A 26,512-nucleotide genomic window follows, 5' to 3' on the forward strand; every position below is an offset into this window, starting at 1 on the left:
CTAAATTAAACTGCTGACCCAATTAGCTGGGCAGCTCTCGTGTTCAACATCACAGCAGGTGCAGATGATAATGAGGGCTCTGCCATGCTGGTGAGGTGGTAGAGCATGTAATACTGTGAAAGACTAACACAAATTACCTATCCAGTTTTCGCAAAAAGTTCTGAAGCCCCCTACGTTTCTGTTTGGCTCTCCCCTCATGATGGAGGTGGCAACAAAACCCCCAAAAGAGAAAATCTCTCTCCACTGGGAGCAGTATTGGGACAACATCGAGCACTTCACAAAAGCCTCCTGGCTTGTACACAGTAAGCAATTTTTCTACCTGAAAGGTGTCTGTGACATGAGTGCAGGGTATCGGTTCTCAGCCAACCTCCTACTTCTTTATTTTACCTGTTTATAATAAAACCTTCTGGTTTAACAAAGCTTTAGGTTAGGTTATGCTCATGCATATCCTCACTGCAGAGGAAAGGTTACCATATTTACTTTGAATGCATAATTATCCTTAACTCAGTATAAAATGACTTCGTAATAAGAATTGTGATGTACAGAAAATTTGCATAGATGTTTCCTTCTAACTTCTGCAGTCTTTACACAAAACATTTTTGTCTCTAATTGTCTTGCAGAAGAGCTTTTAAGGTAAATCAACAGAATACTTTTAATGCAAATAGCTACTGACTCGAAGCTGAAAAAATACATATTTCTGCTGGAAGTTTGTGTCTTTCCCTGCTTAATTAAGCATTTCCAAGGCACTTCTAAAACCATGTTTGACTTTTATAAGTTTTTGTTAAAATCTAATTAAATGTTCCATGCACATTAACTACATCAAATACAGATAGAACTGCAAGGCAAAAAAGCCAACAAACAACAACTTTTAAGAGCTACATCTAACCAAGTATTGTTACTCGGAATAACCTGATCCATTGCCAAGGACAGCCTGGCAGTACAGATCTCTGACAGCATAAGAAGGCTTGCTCTAACCCTACTGTCTTTCATTTCTTTCTAATGGCATATCATTAATGCTGTGTTTTACTTGCTCAGAAGAGCAACAAAGATACACAATACAAAACCACACAGGTGACTAACAAGGTAAGCAGATTTGTTCTAGATTTCTATCCACTACAGGTCAAATAGAGATATTTGCATGTTACAATAAGCCAATTATTGGCACAAAATAAACTGTAAAGAAAAATCTCCATTAGTTTCCTTGAAGACCAAACAAGAACCACACAGAAGCAGGCTGAGGATTATGATCAGCAGGGAACTACCTTTAAATAGAATAGAACAGAATAAATTCTTACTGCAATAATGTACTTAAAAGCTACAGATTTAAGCAAGGAACTTAGAAAGTCACAGGAACATTTAACGACTTGATAGTATGGCAATAATCTGTCAAGTACAAGAGAATTGCCACATCAATGTCAATTGTGAACAATGAACAATTTTTCTCCTGTAGCTTAAAGGATTCTGAAAGCAATTTAATTTTAAATACATTACTTTTCTAATTTTACAAATAGTTCAGACAATTTTACCAAAATAATCTTATTTCTCCACGCAAATTATCTTACCAATTTCATGTAGTTAGATAGGTATAGCTAGTTCATGAAAATGTAATCTTCACTCAAACAAAATCCCCAATGCCTCCATAACCAAAGCATATCTTTCCTCAATCCAGTACACTTGCTTCTGAAAACAGCGGTGAGTATTCAGAACATTCAGTTTTAGGTGGCTTATCACAGAAGCTGTCCAGAGCCTGCCTTTGCCACCCAGTCCCTGGAGCAGTTTCCCACACCCCACCGCCCGAAGACTGGTGAAGTTCTAACCCATGAACAGTCTTCTCTACATTGCCTTTCAGTCTGAGAAACAAGAGTCATCCTGACACCAGAGAACATTTTAAATAATATAAAGACTTGATCCATTTAATACAGACGCATCAGGCTTCACTTTTACATGGAGCAGTTGTTTCCAAATCACTGAACAAAATTCCTATGTACTAGTCTAGTGTGACTGGCAAAGAACCCAATCAGTGAAGACACTAAGGGATTCTCCAGATACCCAGACCAAGGTTAGGTATTCCTAATTGTGCCATTCTTTTGGTTTGGGATTGATTTTTTCAGCTAAAGATACAATATATTTGGTACTAAATTAATATTCCTACCCAGCATCCACTTTCATATCCTTTTGGAATTTTGACACAATTCACTCCAGAAGGTATCTTAAGTGTTATGGTGTCATTGTACCTGTACAATTTTTGATGGCATTTTCACCCAGTAACCCAGACCAATGGGCACTTAGATGACATTTGGGTGTTGCTACAAGTATGACACCCTTCAAAAAAAAGGTTTGTACTATTTAACAAGAACAAAGGAGTATCTCATCTTTCTTCAGAGTAGTGCATCACCATGCATATAAACCTATGCATTTACAGTCATGCATTTTATACAATAATTGCACAGCAGTAATTAATGAGGGTTTTTTTCTGCCTGTGTCTCCATTAGTACCACCACATTATTATTGAAGTTCATTCATTCCTCTCCCTATTTTTTCAGATTAAACACATAATAAAAAATGAGTAGTAGAGACATCTTGGTATAAGACTATCACTCACAACAAGTCAGCAAAATCTACCCAGATCTGTGCAACTTCTTTTCTTTAAACATCCATGTATTTGTAAACACAGTGATACAAAAAATACCACAAAAATCTGGACTGGTCTTATAATGAAAGAGGCTTATAGTAGGTCAAAGAAAAATTAAAGGAAATTTTCAGCAACTTTTGAAGATATTTAACTTAAAATTCCCTACCATGAATAGTTGAGAAATGTGTAGGGGACAATAAATAATGCATTCTGTGAAAAATGCCATTTTATATTAGTCAACACTGTTCACGTGGTTTTTCAAACCCAGTAAGTTATTTTGGACTAGAAGGTTCTACACCTTTGGTTAGTTTATGGCTTAAACTTTAAATGAAAGTAAATAAAAAAAGCTATACAAGTCAATTAGTAAGGAGGATATTTCAGCATAACATGCTGAGGGTAATTAATTCAAATAAAATGTTTTCTTCAACCCACATACTCAAGACTCACTTCCCTAAAGAAAAGATCAGGTATGAAGCGAGCCTGAACAACTCGGGGAACTAAAATTTTCTGACTGAAGTGAAAAGCTTGATTTTTTTTCTTCTGCTTTTAACTGCAAAAGATAAAATGTAACAAATCAAGTTACACTCCAAGCAGTAAGATTATCAAGGTTGTTTGGAGGCTTTTTGTTTGTTTCGGGGGTGTTTTAGGGGCTTGAGTTTGGTTTTGGTTTTTTGAACAACTTATCTTCTGTCACTGAATCTTCTGTCATATCTGAAGATCTGCCCTGGTTTCAGCTGTGATAGAGTTAATTTCCCTCCCAGTAGCTGGCATAGTGCTGTGTTTTGGATTTACGATGAGAATAACGTTGATGTATCACACCGATGGTTTGATAAGCCATGTTTACACCAAGTCAGGGACTCCAGCTTCTTATACTGCCCTGCCAGCAGGGGGGGTGGGGGTGGGGACACAAGGAGATGGGAGGGGACACAGCTGACCTAAACTGGCCCAAGGGATATTCCATACCATATGATGTCATGCTCTCTCTATATATATTATATATACATATGTATATATATATACACATAAACTGGAGGAAAGCTCGCCATCACCAGGGACCACTGCTCGGGAAACGTCTGGGCATTGGTCAGTGAGTGGTGAGCATCACTTGTTTTGCATATTCTTTCATAATTATTATTGTTTTACCTTCTTTTTTTTTTGTCCTATTAAACTGTCTTTATCTCACTCACAAAGTTTATTTTTTTCCCCAGTTCTCTCCCCCATCCCACTGCAGGGCAGGGAGGGGAGTGAAGGACCAGCCGTGTAGTGTTAAACCTACACAGTTAACCAGAAGTTAGACCAGCCTGCTGAGTTAAACCATGACAATATTAAAGGCATATAAAAAAGCCAGAAGGGACAGTACGTGCAGTAAAAAGTCCATTATATCTGGTAATAAAATCTTTCTTTTAAAAAGCTGTTTAAAATTAAAACTAAGTTAATATATTGCAATTAACCTGAAACAAAGACAGATGTCCAACAGCACGACAAGTTTGAATCCCTACCCAGTCTGTTTCACAGCCTCTCCAAAAATTTATTCACAACAACAATTAACCAGAAAATTAAGTCCCACTGGGAGACAAAGTCCCCAAATGAATCAAGGGCAGACAATACAGCTTCTTCTTAAAGTGATATTCAACTATTTAAGGACTGCATTTTAAGTATTTTAGCATGTCTAACTACTAATTACATTTATCATAAACTGTCATCTTGAAAAATAGTAAGAGATGTCTGATATTAGTATCTGCTTATTTTTGATACAGTCTCTAAAAGTCTGAGAGAATGACATATAAAAAAGTACTTACATGATATATGCTGTCAAGGATCACAAGGAACATGTGGCCTTTCGTGACTATTATGTGCTTATAGTCAACACAACTGTTACAAAAGATAATACAGTCTGGACATGAACCGTTGCCGAGGTGTTCACTCAATACAATCTGGTCGTTTTGCCATAACAGTTAACTGTAAGAGTCAGTCTGCTGTCAACTGTCTTCAGTGTACTTTTTTTTTGGAATTTTATATGCACAAGACACATAAAGAACATTTATGGCTCAGCAGCCATATAAAGTTAAACAACTGGTGTCAGGAATCTTTATTGATAACTAATATTTTGTAGGCCTCAGTTTTTGTGTGTATTCTACGTAGCTATAGTAGTTAAAAGAACAGTTTATATAAAAAAAAGCTAAGGATCCTTTTAAAAAGTAATTTATTGTGAAATAAAAGCATCGCTTCAATACAAAAAACAAGGCTTACACTAAACAGTGAAGCCCATTCTCCTCCTCTGACTCTACTGGGAATAAATATATGCAGATAAAGAACGTTGCTAGCTGACTTCAGCCACGTCACTGCTCCAGAGGTCCAGTCTCCTTTCCCTTATCGAATGGCCTTGTCATTGTCAGCACAGTCACCCACTTCAAACCCCTAGAAAGCGAGTGGAGCATCTTTCTGATATAGCATTACAAGCAGCCCATGTGTCCTCCCACCCACCACGTCTTTTGCAATTTAATTTCTGAAAGAAACATTCCAACATCATAAAATCACAGGATTCATAGACAGTTCAGGGTGGAGGGGACTTCAGTTCTCTGGGCCAATGTCCTGCTCAAAGCAGGGGCAGCTATGAACTCAGGTTACCCAGGGCTCTACCCAGTTGGGTCCTGAAAACCTCTTAAGGTGGCTTAGTCTGTCTAAGCATCCTGATCCAACCTTTGACTGTCCTGGTGAAAAAGTTCTGCCTTATATGCAGTCTGAACTCCTGTTTCAATTCCTATCTGTTGCCTCTCCTACTCCCACCATGAAGAGCCTGGCTCCATCTTCTCAGTCGCCTCCACAAAGGTGTCAGGGGGCTATACTGTTCGTTCCCCACAAACTGTCTGTTATCCAGGCTGAACAAAGCCGTTCCCTCAGCTTCTCCTCAAGGGCAAGTGCCCCAGTCCCCTCAGCAGTCTCACTAGGATGACTTTTATTTAAAAGCAGGCCCATTTCTTTCTGTGGTTTAACATTTAGGTTCAATTTTACAAATACAAATAAATTGTGATCACTATGGCCATGAGTTGACTTCCATTTTGTCTCTCTCCCTGGAATTTCATGTTGTACTAAATTTGCACAGTGCAGCTAAAGAACTGATTTCATTCAGGAAAGGTGGAATAAACAGAACAGCATACAAATAAACAAAGCTTCAAAATATAAAAATAGTAAAAGAGAAAAAAAAATCTCACTTCAAGAGTCTAGTTATCTACTACATTTTACCCGTAAAGGCCAATTACCTGAATGAAATGGGTACGTATTTTGTGTAGCAGAATACCTAATGAGAGAAGAATTTAGGTTATTAAACCAACCTGACATACCTTTTATACAGGCAGTAAATGCAAGATGCAACACCACAAAAAATAGTAGAGGCCTATCACTTAGGAAAAAAAAGGCAATGTACACCTCCTTTGTGCCAAGCTCCTTCTTGTGCCCAGTGCTTGAACTGACTGTGTTACAGCTGGCATAAGGATCCTGACAACTGAACACATCAGATGTACTTGACCGTGTTTTGCATTTCCACATGTTGCAGCTACATCAAAGTCATCCAGCCTCTCTGGATTAGCAGATATCTGAAAACGCAGGCAATTAATCTTTTTAAGTCCCTTGAAACCTAATATAACAAAATTCCAGCAGAACGAAAGCCCAGCAAATCCTAGATGTTACATAGCCCTGTTGTTCTCAATATGACTCCTTAGAAAATCCTGCAAATTCTTAACTGTATTTCTCACAACTTCTTCCTGCCTCACTGTACCTCAGTGGGATCAGTACTGTTCACAACATCTCAGTGACACTTCTCCATGCATGTAACACAATTAAGAAAATACTTGGTCCTTTACATCATGTGTTACATTTTCATCATAAATAATCAGATATTTTTTTCTCTTGATATTAAAATCTATAATGGCCAAGAACAAATACAGATCTATTAAATGACAAGCACATCTAGCTTATTCCAACTTTTTTTAGTAAATTTCTTCTTCACAAAACAGAAACTCAAGACTAAACAGTCAAAAATTTATTTTTAATTTTGAGAAATAGCAACTGTCAACATGTCTACTTGACACTCTTCAACCTTTTTGGAAGAACACATTTTCTCCCTTTCTTTTCCCCACTCCAAACTGGAGAAAGTATTTGCCAGTACTTTCCCTTCATGTCTTATATCTAACTCCACAATGTCTGTCTCAGCAATGCATCCGCCTTAACTGCTGCTGTGACAGCCATAGAGACAGAGCTCTGTAACCACACTGAAGTATGGCTCTAGCAGGACTGTTAGCTCAGGTTCAACACCCACACTAATCCAGCTGTTGCACCTACTATAAACATACTACATACCTATACCATAAAAGATTATGGAACAGAAAATAGGGACAGCTGCGACCAGCAAATCCTCCTTGTGCTTGATGTTGCACAAGGAGACCATTCAGTGCTGCACAGTCACTAAGATAAAAGCACTTAGGTTTGGGGTTTTTTTTTTAATATTCTAAACAGAAAAAAAAAGGACAGTGGAGGAAACCCTAGGCCAAGAGAAAAAATTGGTTCGATCCACTTCACACAGCCAGAAGCAGGAGAATTGAGTAGAAAATCAATGTCCTAAAACACCTGTCCAGAGTTTGAATTCTTTATATTCTCCTTCCCCATCTTGCTTCATAAAAGCAGTATCACATGCATTTTTTAGGCTACCCTAGCAAGCGAAGGGAGCAACAGCACTTACGGGCTATTGAGAGAGTTTATTCTAGGCCAGAAAAATAACTTTTTCACCTGTGAGAGGAAAGTAGCAGATATAAAGTAGGGGTTTTCAACTGTTCTTTCCATAAGAGAATTGCTGACTAATAAGCAAAAGAAACTCTAAAGATTAAATAATTACCTATTTAGGCTGTTCTTTTGATATTTTTTAATATTTAAAAACCATTTCAAGTAAACTGCAAAAGTCTGCTGCCTTACACTAACTGAAATAGTTCCATTTTGAGGAATATATTTTAACATGGTATTTTCCCAACCAGTTTAGCCTATTAATTTTATTTTTAAAGATAACTGGAATTCTGCAGTGCCCATTTTGTTGCAGTAAACTTCTAAGTGGTGAAAATTCCAAGTCCACTTGTTACGTCATTAACACTTCACAATATTACAAATTATTTTTCTAGGTCTGCATAAATAACACTTCATGCTTTCACAAATGATTTTTTAAAAATCTATCATCCACCTAAGAATATGACAACATAGGAACACACACAATGAAGGAAATAGTTATGTGAAGAAGGTAGATGTAATTGAATTAATGGACAGACCATGGAAGGAATGAAAGCGTGAAGAGAGATATTAGAGTGGAAGTTGTACTATTTTACTCAGAAGAATTGTTTATTCTTTCCCCCGCATCTTCACACCACTTCTTTCAGCCTCCCTCTGAGAGTCCTTTATGTTATTGTAGTACCAGAAATAAAGATGGCCACAGATTTTGAATTCCCAGGTTGACATAGCCTTGCAAGCAAACAGGGACAGGTCAAGTTTTCTACTTTTTGAATACCAAATAATGAAGAGAAACAAACTATGCAACAAGAAAGAAAACTGTAACGCGGGTATCATTCCTGCTTGTTTCAACTTCTTCACTGTCCAGCTTCATGCCATTGAGTTATGCCTGCTGTCATCATTTTTCAAAAAAATGATATTTATATCAATAGATGTTTTAAAATATTTATTTGTACCTGAAATTGTAAGAACGTAAGCAATTATTACTGCAAGCATAATGACAAAGAGGTCTAACTACAGCAGAGTTTTGTCACACTTTTCACCTGCTTACACATCTTTGGCAAGCACTGATTTTAAGAAGATACGAGGCTGTTTAAACCTAGGGCAGCCCTCAACATACCACTCACACCATCATAAGAGAATTACTCCTCATCATCATAAGAGAATTACTCCTCGTTCTTTTTATCACAGAAGATTCAGAGGCAATGCTTTTATTTACCTCAACTACACACGTGCTGCAAATCAGCATCAGACTGAAACTACCAAATTTTAATTCTAATAATAATAGTAATTCCTTAAATAAAAATTGTAAGTTTGCTGGCAAATCTGTTCTGTCAATTTGGGAGTGTAGTTGGATCACAGAAGTCCCATTTTAAAGTGCCTGAAGTCACTTAACATCACAGAAGGGAAAATAGTGTGTACTTCTACGACGCTGTCCTTCCTCTAAGTCAGAATTCAAAACTCATAGCTGAGGAAACAGTACTGATTTTAGAGAACTGCTGAAGTGTGTAGAATCTGTCCTTACCTACATAGCAAAACTTACATCTCAAAATCAAGTTAATGTCTTGATTCACTCCAAAACATTCCATTGCAGAAAAGAATTATTTAAGTACTACCTCAACAACATAAAGTAGTTCCTGCAGCTCTGAAAATGTTTTATTGAAAATTAAAAAGTAACTGACATAGGTCACGGAAATAAATTACTTTATATCATAATTGCAGAATCAGGTACGTTGTTCACACTATAAAAAAATACACAAATACAACCGGATAATCACATTGCTTGGTGTCACTCTATGCAGCTATATCCTTACATGATGGGCCATCAGCACATGGGACAAATTACTACAGTATCACCGAGTTTAGTTCTACCAATTCAAGATTTACTATATCTTAGAAATGTCTCTAAAAAGGTGTTTATTAGCAACGTTTTATGTAGCCTGTATCACCTTCACAAGTTTGTTGAGATACAGTGCCAATATTTTAATCAATCAAGAATTGCCGATAAATCAAAAACATCTATTGATGCTTTCACTTCACTTTCTAACAGTCACATAAGTATTTTTTTATAAATAAAGTAATATTTAGAACAAGCTTTGAAATTCCATTAATAATGCATTAGCAGAAGCCTTTAGAAAAAAATTATTGTTTTTATTGTTTAGAAAAAAAATATTGAGTGGATATTTAGCTTTGCAAGTAAAAGCAAAATTCATTATTTGCCTTCAATGATTGTGGAAGAAAAAAGCCTGACCAATTTTTGCAAAAAGTAAAATATTTTTCAGGTCAAGCAAAATTCATTATTTGCCTTCAATGATTGTGGAAGAAAAAAGCCTGACCAATTTTTGCAAAAAAGTAAAATATTTTTCGGGTCAAACCCACAAATATTCTTATGACTAACAGTATAATATCAAAGAATAAAATAGAAAAGCATGGACTGTTATTCTTTTTAAATTCCCTGTAAAATTTGTCTGATATAAATAGATCTGGTTAAGAAAGAGTTTATCATTCCCACAATATTGAATTTTAGTTTATTGGAGTTTTTTTATTTGATTCTGGATTCAGTTCAAATAAAACAATTGTCTTCCAGAATTGTCAATGACTCTCTATTGCATTTCTATCTGTCACAACAATTAGGATCTTAAAGGTGAAGCTGAAGGTTTTTAACAAACTAGGAAGGTCTAAGAAAGCACACGTCTCCGTCTCCCCTGCCATGGACAGGGCTGCTGAATAACAATAATTCCTACAATAAATCTGAATTTGGCACAGATCTTTGCTACTTTGAATGGAACAATTCTATGCATTGGTAGTGTCGTCGTCTTCTCTTTTTTTTTTTTTTTTTTTGAAAGCTCAACATTAACAAGTTGTTAGAGTTTGTATTCTTAATTAAATGTAATGCTACTCATATGGCAAGCCTTCATTAGTTTCAAAGGCATGTGGCACAAAATCTACATCCATAGTCAGAGCATACTAGCAGCTACCAGTTTTGGGACCTATAGGTTAGCAAATCCAGTACTTCCCATTTAGGTTTATCTATAGTGTTCCAAACATTCCAAAACTTTTAACAACTGACTATTTTCCTGACAACTTCAGTTACAAACTGTTTTAATTAAACAGTTTTTTAATTAGGTAGTAATTTACTTCAGCACAATAAAATGCCAGATTCTGTCCCTGTCCGCATGTGTATGTTTGCATATCCACAGTAATATTCTGCCCTAATTTTCCAAAGATCAAGCCTTATTTATAAAGAAAACTATTCAAAACTGTTCCAATTTATTTCACATCACTATTTTCCATAAATAGTCTAAAAGCCCAAGTGAATATCATCAAACCATAATTAGCTGGTTACTTTACTTGCTTTTTTTCTGGCTTCGGGTAATTTAGCATATTTAGGTGCAATAAAGTTTATCTCAGCATTCTCATTCATTACTGCTTTTGTCTGCCAGAAGCATCTTACATTCACTGTACACGCATTAAAGTCTAATTTTCTTCCTAACCACTTCCTGCAATGACAGACCACTCTGCAGCTACTAAAAGCTCTATTAGAACAGTCTGAATTTTTGAACCTTTCGTCTTCTTCCGAGACATTAACGTTGCCTACTTTTATTTCACTACTGTCAAAATGACTAAGAAAAGCAATTGAACTTAATTGGCAAAAACTTCAAGAACAAAAAAAAAAAAAAACAAAAAACAAAAAAACAAACCAAAACAAAAAAAACCAACACAAAACCCACAAACCCTTCATCCCTAAACTTCAGGGATCAACCAACAGAGGTCACTGTCAGAGTGATTTTTTTGGTCCATTCTTAATCTGAAGCCTGAGCATTTATAACTCTATTTTGCTGGATGATGAGCAGCAGTGCTTAGGTCAAAGCCAGCATCTCTGGGATTGACTGTGCTATTGCCAATCTTTTATTCTACCTGAGGTTATGATCACAATTAAGAGATTCTTTCTTTTGCCTTTAGAGGCTACAGTCTTAGTTAATTAAGCTACATTAATAAATGTAAACTTCAAAAGCAGAAGTTCAAAAAATCAGAAGGTGATTTATTATAAAGAACTGCAATACTGCATGGCTTCGCTTACAGTTCAGATTTTTTGGTTCTGCATCATTTTCACAGTGAAGTATTTAACACCAATGAATGCTGGGCATCACAAACTGACAGCGTGTTTTAAGTCTGGCTGACAGTGAGTTAAAAAGGTTAACATTCAGAGTCACAAGTTGAAAAATAATTTCCATATTTTTAATGTTCTACCAAAAAGATTGTTTCTGTTATTAATGCCACTGCTTATCAATAACAACAAACAAACACGGCTAGACAGCTTCACAGTTTGAAGCAGTGAAATAGGATTTCGCGTGCAGCCCCTGGGTGTAAGTCGACTGACAACTACTGGATTTGCTGCTGTACAGCTGAGAGTACACACTGCTCTGAACTGCTAAAATAACAAAGATGATTTGGGAGAATTTGTGGATGCAGCCTGTAGTTTAGTGAATATTCAGACATTCTTCTTGGCTGGTTTTATTATCTCTTTATCCTTCACAGTGGTTTTAGCACAGCCAAAATGAAGTCGGACTGGGATTTCATCTACAAAGGTTGCAACTGCTTCTGAGATACAGATTACCTGTCTGTGTGGAGCCAGGAAGACACACATCTGACCTTTTTTAAAAAGGCTATGTGTAAATCTATCAAGAGCATAAAAGCAACTTAAGATTTAATGGGCCCAACTCACTGTGGTGAAATTATCCAGCTTAACCTTGGTGCCACACGTTGCACTCAAATGCAAGCTTAACAGGCTAATACTGGTGACATGGTGAAGAGTTGGGCTTTTCATTTTCAAGGTGAAAAGGGCATTTGTCCTCTCACTGTTGCCTCCCGTTTCTCTGCTCTACGTCTGTATCAATAATGCAATGGACAGCTGAAGCTGCCGCGCCGCCCCCCCCACCCCTGTGCTGTTTAAGATGCTCACCGTGCTTTTAGGGAGTAACATAAAAGGCTGTTGCTGCAAAAAAGAATGGGAATCATCTGCTCTGCCTAGCCACGGTAGATAGAACAAAAACTAATGGGCTAAAATTGCGGTACAGAAAGTTCAGGTGAAGCATCGTAAGAAACAGTGAGTATGGTGAAGCATAGAATAGATAGCCCAGGGAAGCTGTTGCATCTCTGTCACTACAGGTCTTTAAGATTAGGACAGAAAACTATTTATCAGGAATGACACAGGTATAATGGGTCCTGCCTTAGGCAGGAGGATGGACTGGAGACATCCTAAAGTTCCTTTCAGATCTATTGTAGCACAACATTGCTGATGAAACGGAGCTGCTGTTACTGAAACGCAGACAGATGTCCCTTCCAAATACCCTTCCAAACTCCTACAGCATTTTGTGAGGGCTTCTTACTACCACAGAAACAGAACACTGTCAAATTGATTCAGTTGATCTCACCTTGTTTCTAAGCCAAGCCACTCCTAAGCCTGAAAGTCAAAGCACTGAAGCAACTTCCAGTCTGTAAAAGCATGTGAGAGCCGACTTGTACGGCAGACCCTGCAGGTTGGTGCAAGTCTAATTAAATTTAAATTCCTTCTTTTGGGTGGATTTTACTATATTTATTTTTACATAGAGATTTCTCCAATGGATTTCCCTAAACTAGATAATAAATAAGCCCACACTGCACCTACACAATACTGTTTGAGAGAAGGATGGAAGGCATAACCTTGCAGTTTCTTCATGTTTTGGGGGGATTTTTGTTTGCTCCAGACTACTATGGTGAGTTTTATTTTAAAGATCAACAGTATTGGAAACTATTTGTATGACTTCTTGCACTTAACCATTTGCAATGGTATTTTCAAGCTTTCCGTCAAAGCTATGGGTCTGAATAATGTACTTGCATGAAAAAAAAAGTGAACTATCTTCATACCATGACAATTTTCAGAACCATGATTTTACATATTCTCCAATTATTGCACCAATTTGCAGTAAACTCATACGATAAAGAGATAGCAAAGACCATTCATTACAATCTTGTGAAAGTCTTCATGCTCCAGTTATGAAATAGGCTGATCACATTTGACAGCCAGCACTTTCACAGGCACATTTAGTCTTGTTAGTCTCTCATTAGTCCTTCCTGGAAACGCAGACCTGTTGAGAGCATAACTGCACAGATTATTTTTTCTCCTGTCATCACTCTTGTGTTTAGACATTGGATACAGGTGAGGGGGAAAAAGTGCAGATTATAGTAATTTTCTCTGGTGACCGCTCCACGAATAGGGGTTTGACGTGCACCATAATGTGTGTACTACTAGAAGGGGTTGACAAGACAGTTAATAAAAGACTTACCTTAGTAGCCATGGAGAGGAAAAAAGGCACAGGTATTAGGAACAATGTTAAAGTTTCCAGAAGAGAAAACAAAAATACTGCTTATAGTTTGGAGTAGATCTATGCTACAACTCACATTTAAACTAAAAAATATGAGAACATGAGAATGGGTATTGAAAAAAACCCCAAGTACTGAGGGCAGATAAAAGCCATTGAATACCAAATGCACCTTAATAGCTTAGTTCTGCCTTTGTGCTTCCTAATGAAGTAGTTATTAGGTGAAAGATTATTTGCTCAGGTGAAAAATATAAAATGCATAAACTACCTGTGCACTATGGCAATTAACAGAAGCAAGGTGATGCATATGTTGCTCAAAGCATCCCTGATAATACACAGCTCTGAGTGGGAAAACCTGCCCCACTTCCAGGCTCTTCGTACTGAACTGGGAGCTTTTATAGTAAGTGGCACCAAAAGCCCTTCCTGGTTCCTTCAGGCCAGTGCTGCTGTACCTCCCTGCACAGAAAGAACAGTGCAACCTCATTAACCGCTGGTATCTGCAATTAGCGGAGCACGTCTTGTCATCATAACCCTAGAGACTGCAGTGCCAGCCTATCTACAGATAGCCCAGACCTCAACACCAACTTTTTTTTATAAAGCATAGCACAGACAATTTGGAAGCAAAACCTCAGAGAGGTTTATAGTCTCCAATGCATGGCCCCGGCACGCTTGGTTTGACATGACATACATTCTAGCTTGACACTGATGCACCTCCTTTCTGAAGCTCTCCTTGCCTTGGCCATAAATATAAGGATACCTACCCTTACTTCCAGAAGTTATGCATGTTTCCAGAAGAACTAGACCCCCAATAGCAAGATACAGATATAAACATGGAATATATAGATATAAATTAGTAAATATCTGTATGAAATCAGGATGCATTTCACCTACTGTAACCTGTCCCCCCTTTCAATGATAAACCCTGTAAATTTTTCTCAGCCTGTCACTGATGGAAGACGACCACTGAAAAAGGAAGAAATTTTAAAAAGCTTGAAGATTACACTGTCCACATAACATCTAGCTATGCAGCTATACAGGCATTCTCCAGGAACATCAACCTGGTAGTTAACTTGAGAGTTTTCTTGCCGTTAATTCAGTTTTGTTTCTATAGGACTTACACCCGTATGAAAACTGAAAGGATATATAGCAGCTGGGCTGGGGTTTTGTGTTTGGGTTTGGTTTGTTGGAGGAGTTCTTTTGTTTGGTTTTGTGGTTTGTTTTCTTTAAAGTCAAATACACACTGATGTCATTTTTTTGAATTAAAAATATAGACGTAAGCTAACATAAATACTGATGGAACAGCCAACAATCCGCTGGTAAGCTATTGCAGCAGCTGTAGTTCCACAGGAAGAAACCATGTACCTTTAGTCTTAATATAGTTCATTCAAGGAGATATAAGTAGATATCTAGGCACATGTCAGAAACTGCCCCAATATATTCTTAAATCTAGGTACATTAAAAAAAAAAAAAGGCAAAACAATGGAAAATGTTTCAAAAGGCTACGTTTTAATATTTTTTTCAACAATAGTTGGACAAATAACCAAAAATATTAATAGGGTGATGAGAAAGGAACTTTTGGAGCTCTGATTATCTGGTACAATTGAAGACTGATATATTATAATGTAGAATAAGTTTTCCCCACTAAAACAAAATACGGCCATAGAGGAAAATCCACATCACAATACAATTAAATGTACAGCTACTAAATATTTTTAATTTTTAGCTGTATCCATTTTCAGTTTTCTCCTACTAAATGCATTACACAAATTGAATTTTCCCTAAAGCTCTATAATAAAATTAATGAATTTATGAAGTGAAATAAAACTACATGATATTAAAGCAGAAATTTAAAACAGAAATAAGAACTTACTCCAACAATTTAAAAAGGCAAGTCTTAAAAAAAAATATAGGTTTTTTTCCAAACAGGCAGGGAACCCAGGCCCTTCAAGGGAATTAAGGGTTCAATCAGTATCATAATATCGCGTCTGGACTGCAGATCATGAGGATAAATGTACAATATTACCTGGAAATGAACTACTAATATCAGGGAATACACACCAAGTATTTCCCCTCCTAAAATCCGTAACACTTCTTAAGATATAAATAATTCAAATCAATAAATGAAGAAACTAAATTAAAACTACCATCTAATATAATCTTTATCGCAAAAGCCAAAGCCTCTGTGCAAGTTCAGTATTTCAAAGGATGATTCTCTACACAAGCAAATTACTAATTCATGGAAAACATGTTGATTGTTGTCCCAGTGTAAAAACTGAGGAAAATAATCAGGCTAGCAAATCTCCAGTCAGTAAAGTGTTTGTAAAACTATCAGTGGAAACAGCACATGTGATTAACATCCCAGCAAGCATCCCAAGGGAATGCAAGTGAAAGAAGCAAATATGAAAAGAAACATTCATAGGAACTGAAAAATCCCCCCAAAATGAAAAGGGCATTTTTTTCACTAGGAATCAATCTTCATGCCTAAATAACTGCACCTGAAGATCTCACAGAGAGGTTTACTTTAGCAAGGATTTCATCTAAGTTTACATTACTGTTTCGTACACTTTTGAAAGAATGAATTGCATGCCTACGAGAAAGTTACCATTATAAGAAAAAAGGGTACTAAAATACATTATGAATAACAGCTTACCATTCAAACTCTCATTCTGCACTTTTTCTTTGTTTTAACATATATTTGTCTCTTGATGAATGCATTAAAAAAATAATTTGGAAATAAGTAAGCTTTCCTTTCAAAAACTAGTAACAGAGATAAGGACACCTTATGCTGAGCATCTTTGTATGAAGTATGAACCTACTCTGATTATAATTAGCACCTCGCAGTTAGAGGCTGTCTACTTACCTCTGAATGGACGTTGATTATGCCTCTATTAACAAGCAAGTCGGTGCCATAGGAACTGATCAGCAGACAGAAATGTTTCATGCTGAGGTTGCTGTATCCATACATATATGCTATTTGAGGCTTTTACCTCTGACTAAATTTAGTTGAGTCCCCCCCACACTGAACATCTCTGGTGCATATATGGTTGAGAAAGAAGTGTTCTGTGCAACCAAGAAACATGGGGCGACAGGAGTGACAAGCCAATCTTGATACTGAAATGGTGCTCAATATATAAAAAACATTTGTGAATCCCTGTTTTGCAGGGTATGAGTTTATGCCAGTATATGTGTTTGGTGAAAAAGGCTAATAACAATTCTTACACGATGCTGTAAATTGCTATTTGGACCAAATATTTTGACTTACTGCTTACCGAACATGACTGTATTCCACAATAATGTAACATAAAACAATATAATCTTTTTTAACAACTGCATCTTTTTAGGATCTTCAGAACAGCTATCAAGCCTTAATATTATCCCTTTTCTTCAAAAAATATTTTTAATGGAACAGGGAATTTAAGCGAAAACTTGCTTCACATGCAAAAGTACTCTTTTCTGCTTACGGAACTCATGACAGAATAAGTATCAGGAAAAATAGTCTTAATACAAAAACTTCTATATGACATACATCTATCATACAGCAATCTAAGCAAAAATCTTTAACACCTCCACTATATTTTCTGTCCAAGTCTTGACAGTTATAAAGTACTAACAGAGTAACATAAGATTTGAGCAACTTCAAATATTTGTCACATATTTTGTCCATAGGCAGGGAACAGAACAGGAAGAGAAAAAGGAAGGGCTGTTATTTTTTAAACAAAATTAACTATGTATTCTTACTTTAGGCAACTATAATGATTCATTTCTATAAAAGCAAATCAAAATTGAATTATCCAATTCTCGTGTTTTCATTAAAAATGTTAATAGCGGAAGCCTGCTGTATTATGCTCTCTATTATCACTTCTGCTTCACAGCAAATGAGCAGCACATTCATTGCAAAAGAGACCTCATTTCAAGGTCTAAGGGCCAGCGGTCAAGTCCTAAGTACTCAGATACTAAACAGTCCTTCAGATTACGTTATCTCTGCACTGCAAATTCATGCCTTACAAATGCTAGTAACTTCATAATGCAATCCATAAGCTCAAATGCTGCTGTTAACGCATGTTCCTACCTGCAAAGGGAACAGGTGCATCTTTATCCAAAGCAACAAGGGGAGGATCCAAAATTACAGTGTCATTGTTTTCAGTTATGATCCCATGGTACGAAGTCTCAATCCAGGGCTTGTGTTTGTTCACTAGAAAAGAAACAGTATGCCTAATTAATTTGATTTGTGGTTTACATCCATTTAGCTCATTTTATCTTTAAAAAGCAATTATTTGACATACAACCAACATTAATGTTATTACTCAAAAGCCACTGAAAAGATCCTGAAGTACTTTATAAACAGTCAAACATTGAACCAAAATGATATATGTATTGTACTGCAAGTCACTGATAAGAAACCAAACACTTAAAGACATCTGTCCAATTAAGACACCAAAATAAAAAGCCGATTTTCAAAATATTTTTAATGTCTTCCCAACTGTCAGACATAATTAGACACTTTTGAAGGAATTGCTTTCAGCTGCAAAACTGATGCAAGAGAAATGACTTCCAGAGAAACAACTCTTTTCAAGATACAAAGGCAAGCAGAAAAGCAGGTGAGAACATCGGACTCTCAGTCAACTTCTCATTTTATTTTTTTGGAAAAATACCTGAAATTACTTTTGTGTTCTGTACATTGTAGACAAAAAATAAACTTCTACATTTTAATCACTCTGATAAAAGCCACCACCTCTTTCCCGTTTAACCAGCTTTAGTTATGCTTAAATGGGATCTTAATATTTTCTGAAAAATCTGTCCTTCAAATACAGCTGTTGAACATTAAGATGTCTGGTGTTGAAGTAGAGCGGAAGATTACACAAAAAGACACTTTTAAAGTAGGGGACATACCACGCTATCATCAGATTGTCTTAGTCCTGAACCATTTCAATGTGCATCTTTCTCACTAACCACTCCTATTCATTGGACAGTATGAAGACACGTTTTTCTCTTCCTTTTTATTTTGTAAGAGGCTTAGCTTTGCTATGCTTATAAATAGCATTTTGTTCCCGCAGCCACAATCTGGATGTTAGGTTTTTGGAACTCCTACGTAAGTAATACAATGGTGCTAGCCTAAACAAATTGCAATTTGAAGAATGTACCGCCCCAGGCATGAGGGAACACTGCGCTAAGGAACATCTACCATATTTTCACTAAGTCCAGATGCAAGGTGATTTTTGTACATATTTAGCTGTATGTGCCAGATGCTGAGGAAAACATCTGGTGAAGTAACAGAATTCACCTCAAAAGATGGAGGGTTGACACTGAAAGCAAAATAAAATTGAACCAGATGGGATTATTTAAAATAATGCCACTATAAAGGCAAACACAATACAGACACACACACCCCGCCCCGCCCCCCAAACTCTTTCCTGCCCTGTCTTCTGCAAAACTCCCAGACTAGAATGAGTTTCAAGCTTCTTCCACAAGGTTTCTTCTGTGTGAAGGAAGCAGCAATAAAACAACAGAGAGGGCGCTCACCCCAGCAGAAGAGCTGGACAATTAACAAGTTCTTTTGATCACTGGCTATTTGGAAAAAGCAAACATATGTTTATGGCAAACTGAAGTTCATTCTTTGTCTTTCTTGTTTCTTTGTTAAATCATTAGGAAATTGTGGACTCAGGAAAAATGATCAGATGTCCTTGTAAAGTGTAATTACTTTGAATTCAAACCACTAATATGACAACTTTGAGTTCATTTAGATGTTGCAATATATATGCTTTCAGAAGAAAACATATTTATCTTCACAGTGGTTTTGTCCATTTTTGCACTGACTAAGCAATGGGAAGATTAAACTGGGGATGTGTCAGATGAAGGTAAAATGGAAAATAAGGAACTCAAATCTCTTCATCTTGTAATGATTGTACGACTAGAGGAGAGATGGTGAGTTGAGGTAATAGAATGAAGGCCAAAAGTCTTGTCAATGTTGAAATATGAGAAGTGATAGATGCAATTTCAGAGCTTTGTACGCCATTTGGGATTCCAGTTTGCAGGACAGTTAAAAGCATTCTGTATCAGTTATTTGAATACGTGAATTGCCTGAACATCCAGACACATCAATATGCTGCACTGGTACTCTGACATGACTCAAAGGCTTTGACTGACACATGCTGTACAAAACAAAGGGTGATCTCTTGATTGAAGGCACTTACAGTTTACCAATAATGAACTAGCAAATAGGATTTTTCAAGAAAAGGGAACTCCTTCTTCAACTAAAAGTGCCAAGTCCAGCATTCCCTTCCTCCTGGTTCTGTTAATTTTCTGAGCTCTCACAAAAACAAACAAGCAAAACCCCCAAAAATCCACCACTAAGCAACCAAAAAAACCACCTCCACAAACGCCCCTCAAAAAGCCAAAATAAACAAAAAAAAGAGCCCCCCCAACCCCTTTCCTCTTAGTATACATCGTATACAAAACAGAATAGTTTTGATGACACTTTCACTTAAGAAACAGTCCCAGTATACATTGACGGCAGTTCTACTAGCCTTATCTTTTTTCCATTAATGTTCCATGAGCAATAACAACAATTAAATGAGCAACATAATTCCTTAAACGAAATTAGTTGGGAAGAGAAGAATTTCTACAATTTAGCCCTAGACCTTAAGAGACCAGTATTAAGAATTATTGAAATATTTTCACATCATAAAATTATTCATCTCTAACACCATGATTAGTAGTTGGTGTTCTGGTTGGGGGGCTTGTTTATATTTTCTCTGCTAAAGGTTGCCAAAATGTTAACATAGAAACTCTTACTAAATGCACACACCACCACACAGGATTTAATAAGATACTAGAATCTAAAAAGATCACCAGCAAATATAACATGATTAATGAATACTTTGCATTTCTTCCTTCAGGGCAAAAGGTCAGCTACAAAATATTAGACTGGTTCAAATCAGTATTTACCCACAGGTTAACACACCTCATAAACCTCTGATGTTTTCCTATCCCTATGCAGCATCTTTAAAACAAATAGAATTAAAAAAAAATAATCAAAAGTGTTTTGTCCTGGTTTATTCTAGCTATTGATTGAAATTCCAAGATATTTGAGAAGTACATATTTTGAAACATAGATTAAATATTCTTCCAGTTGTGCCCTTTTTAAGAGCATTCTTGTCCCCCCTTACCTGCTTTCCCTACTTTTATAATATTAATGCATTCAAGTAAAAACATCACCTGCAACTTAGCCACTAATTCCTCTGCCTTGGAGCAGGACCTGCACCTCAGAACATGACCTCCTGTAACTGAATCGGTATTTCCTTTTACCCTGACCTTCAAATATTACTTTTATTACTGTACAAAACCAAATCTGTTTGAGATAGACTAGCAGGCATTTAGATCCAGGCTGTATTCATGTTCAGGGGAATAATTTCTATTTTAGACAACAAATATAGAATATTGACAGAAAATTACAGAAACCCCATGAGCCAAGTAGATTTTTTGTTAAGAGCTTTACCTTTTTGACAGATACCCAAAAGGATATATGGGGGGGAAAAAAAACGTTTCTTTTTTTGACTATGATTGGTTAGAACCTAAAGACCCTAATGTAAATATATACAGTTATGCTTTTTTGTTTCAATCCACATTTAGTTGAAAATGCCCCCAAACTATGTTAAAGTTGCATTCTTTCCTCAGTTACATCAAAACCAATCACATTTCAGGTCAGGTTTCCAAAGACACAGTAATGCCACACTGTATTTATTTAAATACCACAACAAAGAAGGTTTATGACGCTGTCTTTAGACTATGTGAAACTGTACGTTTAAATAGAAAAATAAATAATAATAATAATAATAATAAACAAAAAACCCACAAAAACCACCACATCAAAATTCACATTATTTAAGAAACTATGTAATTCCCATTATATAAGGTGTTTATTAGAATCTCTTGAAGATTAACATGTACATTTTCAGAACGTCCATAAACTTTAAGGTGGGAAAAGTTTTGGTTTTTTGTTGAAATGGAAGAGGCACAAATGGTTAAAATACTTTAATGTTTCTCAGCAGTGCTTAAAATTAACATTCTATAAAAGAAAGTGATAGGCAAACTACATTTTTTTATTTGTATTTGCTAAAAATAGTGGAAGAAATCTAAATACAAATTTGTATGTGAATTTTCAGAACTATGAGAGCAGAGTACTGTATAGGAAGCAAAACTCAAAAATGTGAACAAGCTGGGATACTCAGCAGAAAAGAGCTACACAGAAAATTCTTTAACCTCTTAAGGTGTTGTAAGTTGTAGTGCACATATTAAAAATGAAAATATTTTGTCTTTTTTACAAAGGATCTTCTTTGAAAGCATTTATTGTTTACCTTTTCCCTTGCATTTGTCTAGCTGGCTAAAAGCTAAAATCAGTGCAATGCTTTCATGAGTTCATGCACATATCTAGTTAAGATGTACAGATGAAATATACCTATGCTCTGGGTTGTTTTTTTAAAAATACTTGTTTCTATTCCTGTAATTTTTTAGTCACACATATAAAATCATAATTTAAATAAACTGTAGCATCTACTATAAAGCAATTAATCTTTTCCTTTTATTAGAGCTAGAGGTCAATTCATTAAAATTTGTATGCACCATTTACACTGCATTTACATAGTCTGTCTCACCAAAGCTTGTGAATACAAGCCTTTGGATGTAATTAAACCATCTTGCTAGCAAACTGCCACTCTGTGTTCCATCTGCAAATGCACTTGGCACGTAAAACAATGGAGTAGAAAAAGGCAAAATAAAAACAAACTCATTCTGTAGAGTCTGCAGGAAATCTCATGCCCCCAGGAATGTTGTCTTGAAGTCAGTTCAAGGACAATCCCCAAAATATAGCAAAATTCATACAGCAAACACCAGAAGCTTAGAACCCCCAAAATATGCTGAACTCCTACCGTCTACTTCAGTGCCTTTTCCCACCCTCTGCACGATGCCCTGGTTTTTACCCCTTCCAGATGGCATGCCCAAAACCCCACACTGCTACCTGCCACCCGATACACGGTAAAAAACCCACCAACCCCTCACACCAAACTCCCCTACAAACTATGACTGCATCCAAGCACTTCACACCTGCACCTAATGGCCCAGGGGAAGCTCCGCAGCAGAAACACGGAACAAAATCCCTGACAAGACATGGATACATCAGCAGTAGGAAAAAAAAAATAAAATCAACCACCTCCCATCCCATGCTCTTTGGCAATACATACCAAAAAGCCCTTTCCTATGAGTATGGCTATAGGTACACAGACCTCTGCGTCTGTAATGCCTACAACGTTAGAACAACTGCCTGCTTTATCAGACTGCAAGACATTTGCAGGGCTTTCTGAATGCAATCATACTCTATAAATTAAGTCTTCCAAGTCTCAATGCCTGTGAACAGAGGTGCAATTTGTCAGTGCAGAAATAATATTATAACCAGTCCACAATACAGACAAAATGTATGAGGACATCATCTCACGAGGAAAGACAACATCTTCTCTATAACCCAGGATAGACACTTGTTTGGGGCGGGGGGAGTGGGTGGAAAGCAGCATGTGTACAAGGAATACAGTATAATGGCATTTCCAAAATTCAGCTGATTTCTGACTTAAAATACTTCAAAAATGGCACTGATCCAAAAATAACACATTATAAAAGAACTATGAAAGGGAAAAAGTGAACATTAGAAGCTTTAACTGCCGATACTAGGGCAGAGTCAATACTGTCAAGTTGATTTAACTGCTGATTTCTAAATTTTAGGAAGTTACAACTTGAGGTAGCAAATTATAAGGGTTAGGAATTGCTTTATGAGAGTGGTTTCTTTCTTTCTTTTTTTTTCCAAAACAGCATAATGGATCTATTTGCCATTTAAATGTACTGATGTTATCTCTATCTGTCTTAAAGAGGTTGTTGATTCCGGTAGAATTAACAGAAAACTTAGGCTTTCTTACCACTTGGTTCAGCTCTCAGTCCTTTCACCACTAATTTCAATGATTTTCAGCTCAGCCTGCTGGAATCCTGTCTTTCTAAGTGTCAAAGGCCTGCCCTAAAAACCAGCCAAATTGAAGATGCTTAGGAAGCGTTTTAAACATATGCATGACATCCCGTTCAGTTCTGTGTAAAGTAAGAGAGCGAATGTCAGGCCTTACACAGTCTGCACTACAATTAACAATTCCTTCCCTCGCACAGGAAAGAAAAAGAATGCTTCTAATGCCCGTTTAGGAGGATACTGCATAACATAAATATCCTAAAGATGCAGATGACATACCGACTTCTGCAATGCAACATCATTACAGCTGAAAAAAACCTCCTCCCCAGATCTGGATGCCATTGGTTTGGCAGTTCACTCCTCCTTCGGGGGGACACTTTGCTGGGTAAATGCCACAGTAAGACTTGCAGGGCCAGCAAGGGCCAGAGTTCCGGCTCATTGCTTCAGGTATTTCAGAAAAACAAAAGGCTACTGAAAAAAGGAACTTGTCCATTGTTGAAATCCAGTGGCCTTTTCTCTGGATAGTTTTAACAGCCCTGGGCTTTGGATGGAGAAGTAAAAACTTTAAATGGGAAAACAGCGAGGTCAGAGGATGATTTTGATTTACAAATGTGCCATTTTCACTCTTAGATGATCAAGCCAGAAGTTTTGAAAACTCATACCTTTAACAGAAATCTGCTAGCACCTCCAGTAACTCCAGTACTCATAACTGGAATATTTCAAAGATTGTGTTTTCAGTAAGCAAGTCCTGTTTACATAGTTCATACACATGACTATATGCACATGTAACTCCATAACACAGCACACCTCCATTCCTCCAAGATATGACCAGAGATGCAAACCTGGATTTCCTGCGTGGCCTGCTCCTATATGGGCCAGGGCTAGAAACCAAAGACAGAACAAAACCTGAAATCTCAGAGTAGCAGCAAAGAACAGATTGCAGAAGACAGGCCGATTTGGGGGTTTAGGTCACTAAAGAAATGAGGAATAGAAGTCTGGTAAAGAATTTAAGTCTTCCTCTGGAAGGCAGAGAAAAGAAGGGCATGGATAAATGTATTTTAAGGGAAAAGAAACTAAGCTAGAAACAGAAACTGAAAATGGCTGGAAAGTAGAAGTAAATAACTGTTTGCATTTTACAGGATTAAATCTTTCTCAGACTGAGTGAAAAAACAAGAGTGCCTATACCAGCATAAAACAGAATGCTACGTACAAAAGTAACAGGAAACTTCCTGAAACTTTTGCATATAAAACACATTTTATACAGTTTTGTCCAAGACCAATTGTAAAGAAAAAATTTATTCCTGTGTCTCACGTGCTTAGGTCTCCATGTGATGCCATTGTCTGCATTACTGAAAAGCCAGCAGTTATGTTCAGGGTCTACTTTTAGATAGATAACTTCAAATCATAATGCTTTATGTGCTTTTACATAAAATAATAATATGAAATTCCTGCCCCAATTATGGCAATGTGAGTTTCGACACTAAGTTCAGTTTAAGCAGAATTTATGTGATTTATGATACATGATTATGAGATGTGAACTCTTTGGAGAACATTTTAACTAAGGAATGCATTACGAGCAGTGCACCTCAGCAACAATAAATTACTCAGTGGAGATCCTACAGATAAGTTAGCATTGATCATACTGCTCAACACAAAACCACTCTGCACAAAATAGGCTGCAGAAGAAAGTCTTCTTCCATAAACGTACTATCTGGCCCCCTAGGGAAGACCTTTCAATAATGAGAATTTCCATTAGCAAAATTTGTTCTTACATTCAAAAAGGGGGAAATCTGAGGGAGAGGACTCCTTTGTTAGTAGCTCATCTTACTACAAGCTTATTTGACCAAAAGCATCAAGTGCCTTGTCTAATGGTCTTGATAATATTAGGTAGCAATCTACTGGGCATTTCTAAAATATTTATTCTGACCTGCTTAGAAGTTTACGTAGCTATAAATACGCTTGATCCTCTTGTAATTTTTTAGTCTTGAGTGGAGAAGATATTTTTTATGCTGACGAAATCAATATTAAACATTTAACAGAACCTTACTGAATGCTTTGGTAAACCCAGACCTGTACTGATCAGGAAAAACACTCTAGCTGCAAATTACATAAAACTCTACTCACAATATTGATATGTAAAACTTTAGCAGCACTTTTACTTTTGATCCATATTTCTGAAAGGCACATTCTGAATTTACATATGCGTATAATAATAAAATATCACGCTGTTCCCCATTGTTATCTTTTAGGTAACAGACCACGTAGTTTTGCTCACTGTGCCTTAAACTGTCTCTAAGCTTACAAGTTATTCTTATTAAAAAAAAAAAACAGATTTCATCTCAAGATGCCCAGTCCTTATAAATTTATCCACTGATATTGATCATAAGAAACAGACTACAGAGAATTCTGAATTCTGAACTACCTACATGCCTCAATGTTCAGACCAAGAAATTGCCTGTGTACTATATATAAAGAAACAAAATCAGAATTAGATGATGAGCCTGTCCCACACCTAGGATGGGAACCGCACTAGCACACATCAGGCTGTGTCCTCACACATGAATTCCGTGCAATTAAAAATCTTGGGGAAATCTAACAGCATAAAAATGTTTTTATTCACATCACAAGGACAGAAAAATGTCAAACAAATGAGGCTGTGTTTTCCTATGTGTTTAGCTGTAGTCTAAAACCATTTCATTCCTCTTGCTTACCAATGCTGACCTTTAATTCAACACTAATTTCTTATGAGAAGCC

General features: G+C 36.6%; 1 protein-coding gene across 1 annotated transcript in view; it reads right to left on the reverse strand.

Annotated features, from left to right (window-relative positions):
* The window catches only part of CLSTN2 (calsyntenin 2), a 416,233-nt gene that overhangs the window by 214,113 nt on the left and 175,608 nt on the right, over positions 1-26,512 (reverse strand). Inside the window, exon 2 of the mRNA XM_080410323.1 lies at positions 17,831-17,953. Within this exon, the coding sequence (XP_080266449.1) occupies positions 17,831-17,953 (123 nt within the window). The remainder of the gene's footprint in view (positions 1-17,830; positions 17,954-26,512) is intronic.

The sequence above is a fragment of the Falco punctatus genome (assembly GCF_963210335.1).
Source record: "Falco punctatus genome assembly, chromosome: 13".
In the NCBI taxonomy this organism is placed as follows: Eukaryota; Metazoa; Chordata; class Aves; order Falconiformes; family Falconidae; genus Falco; species Falco punctatus.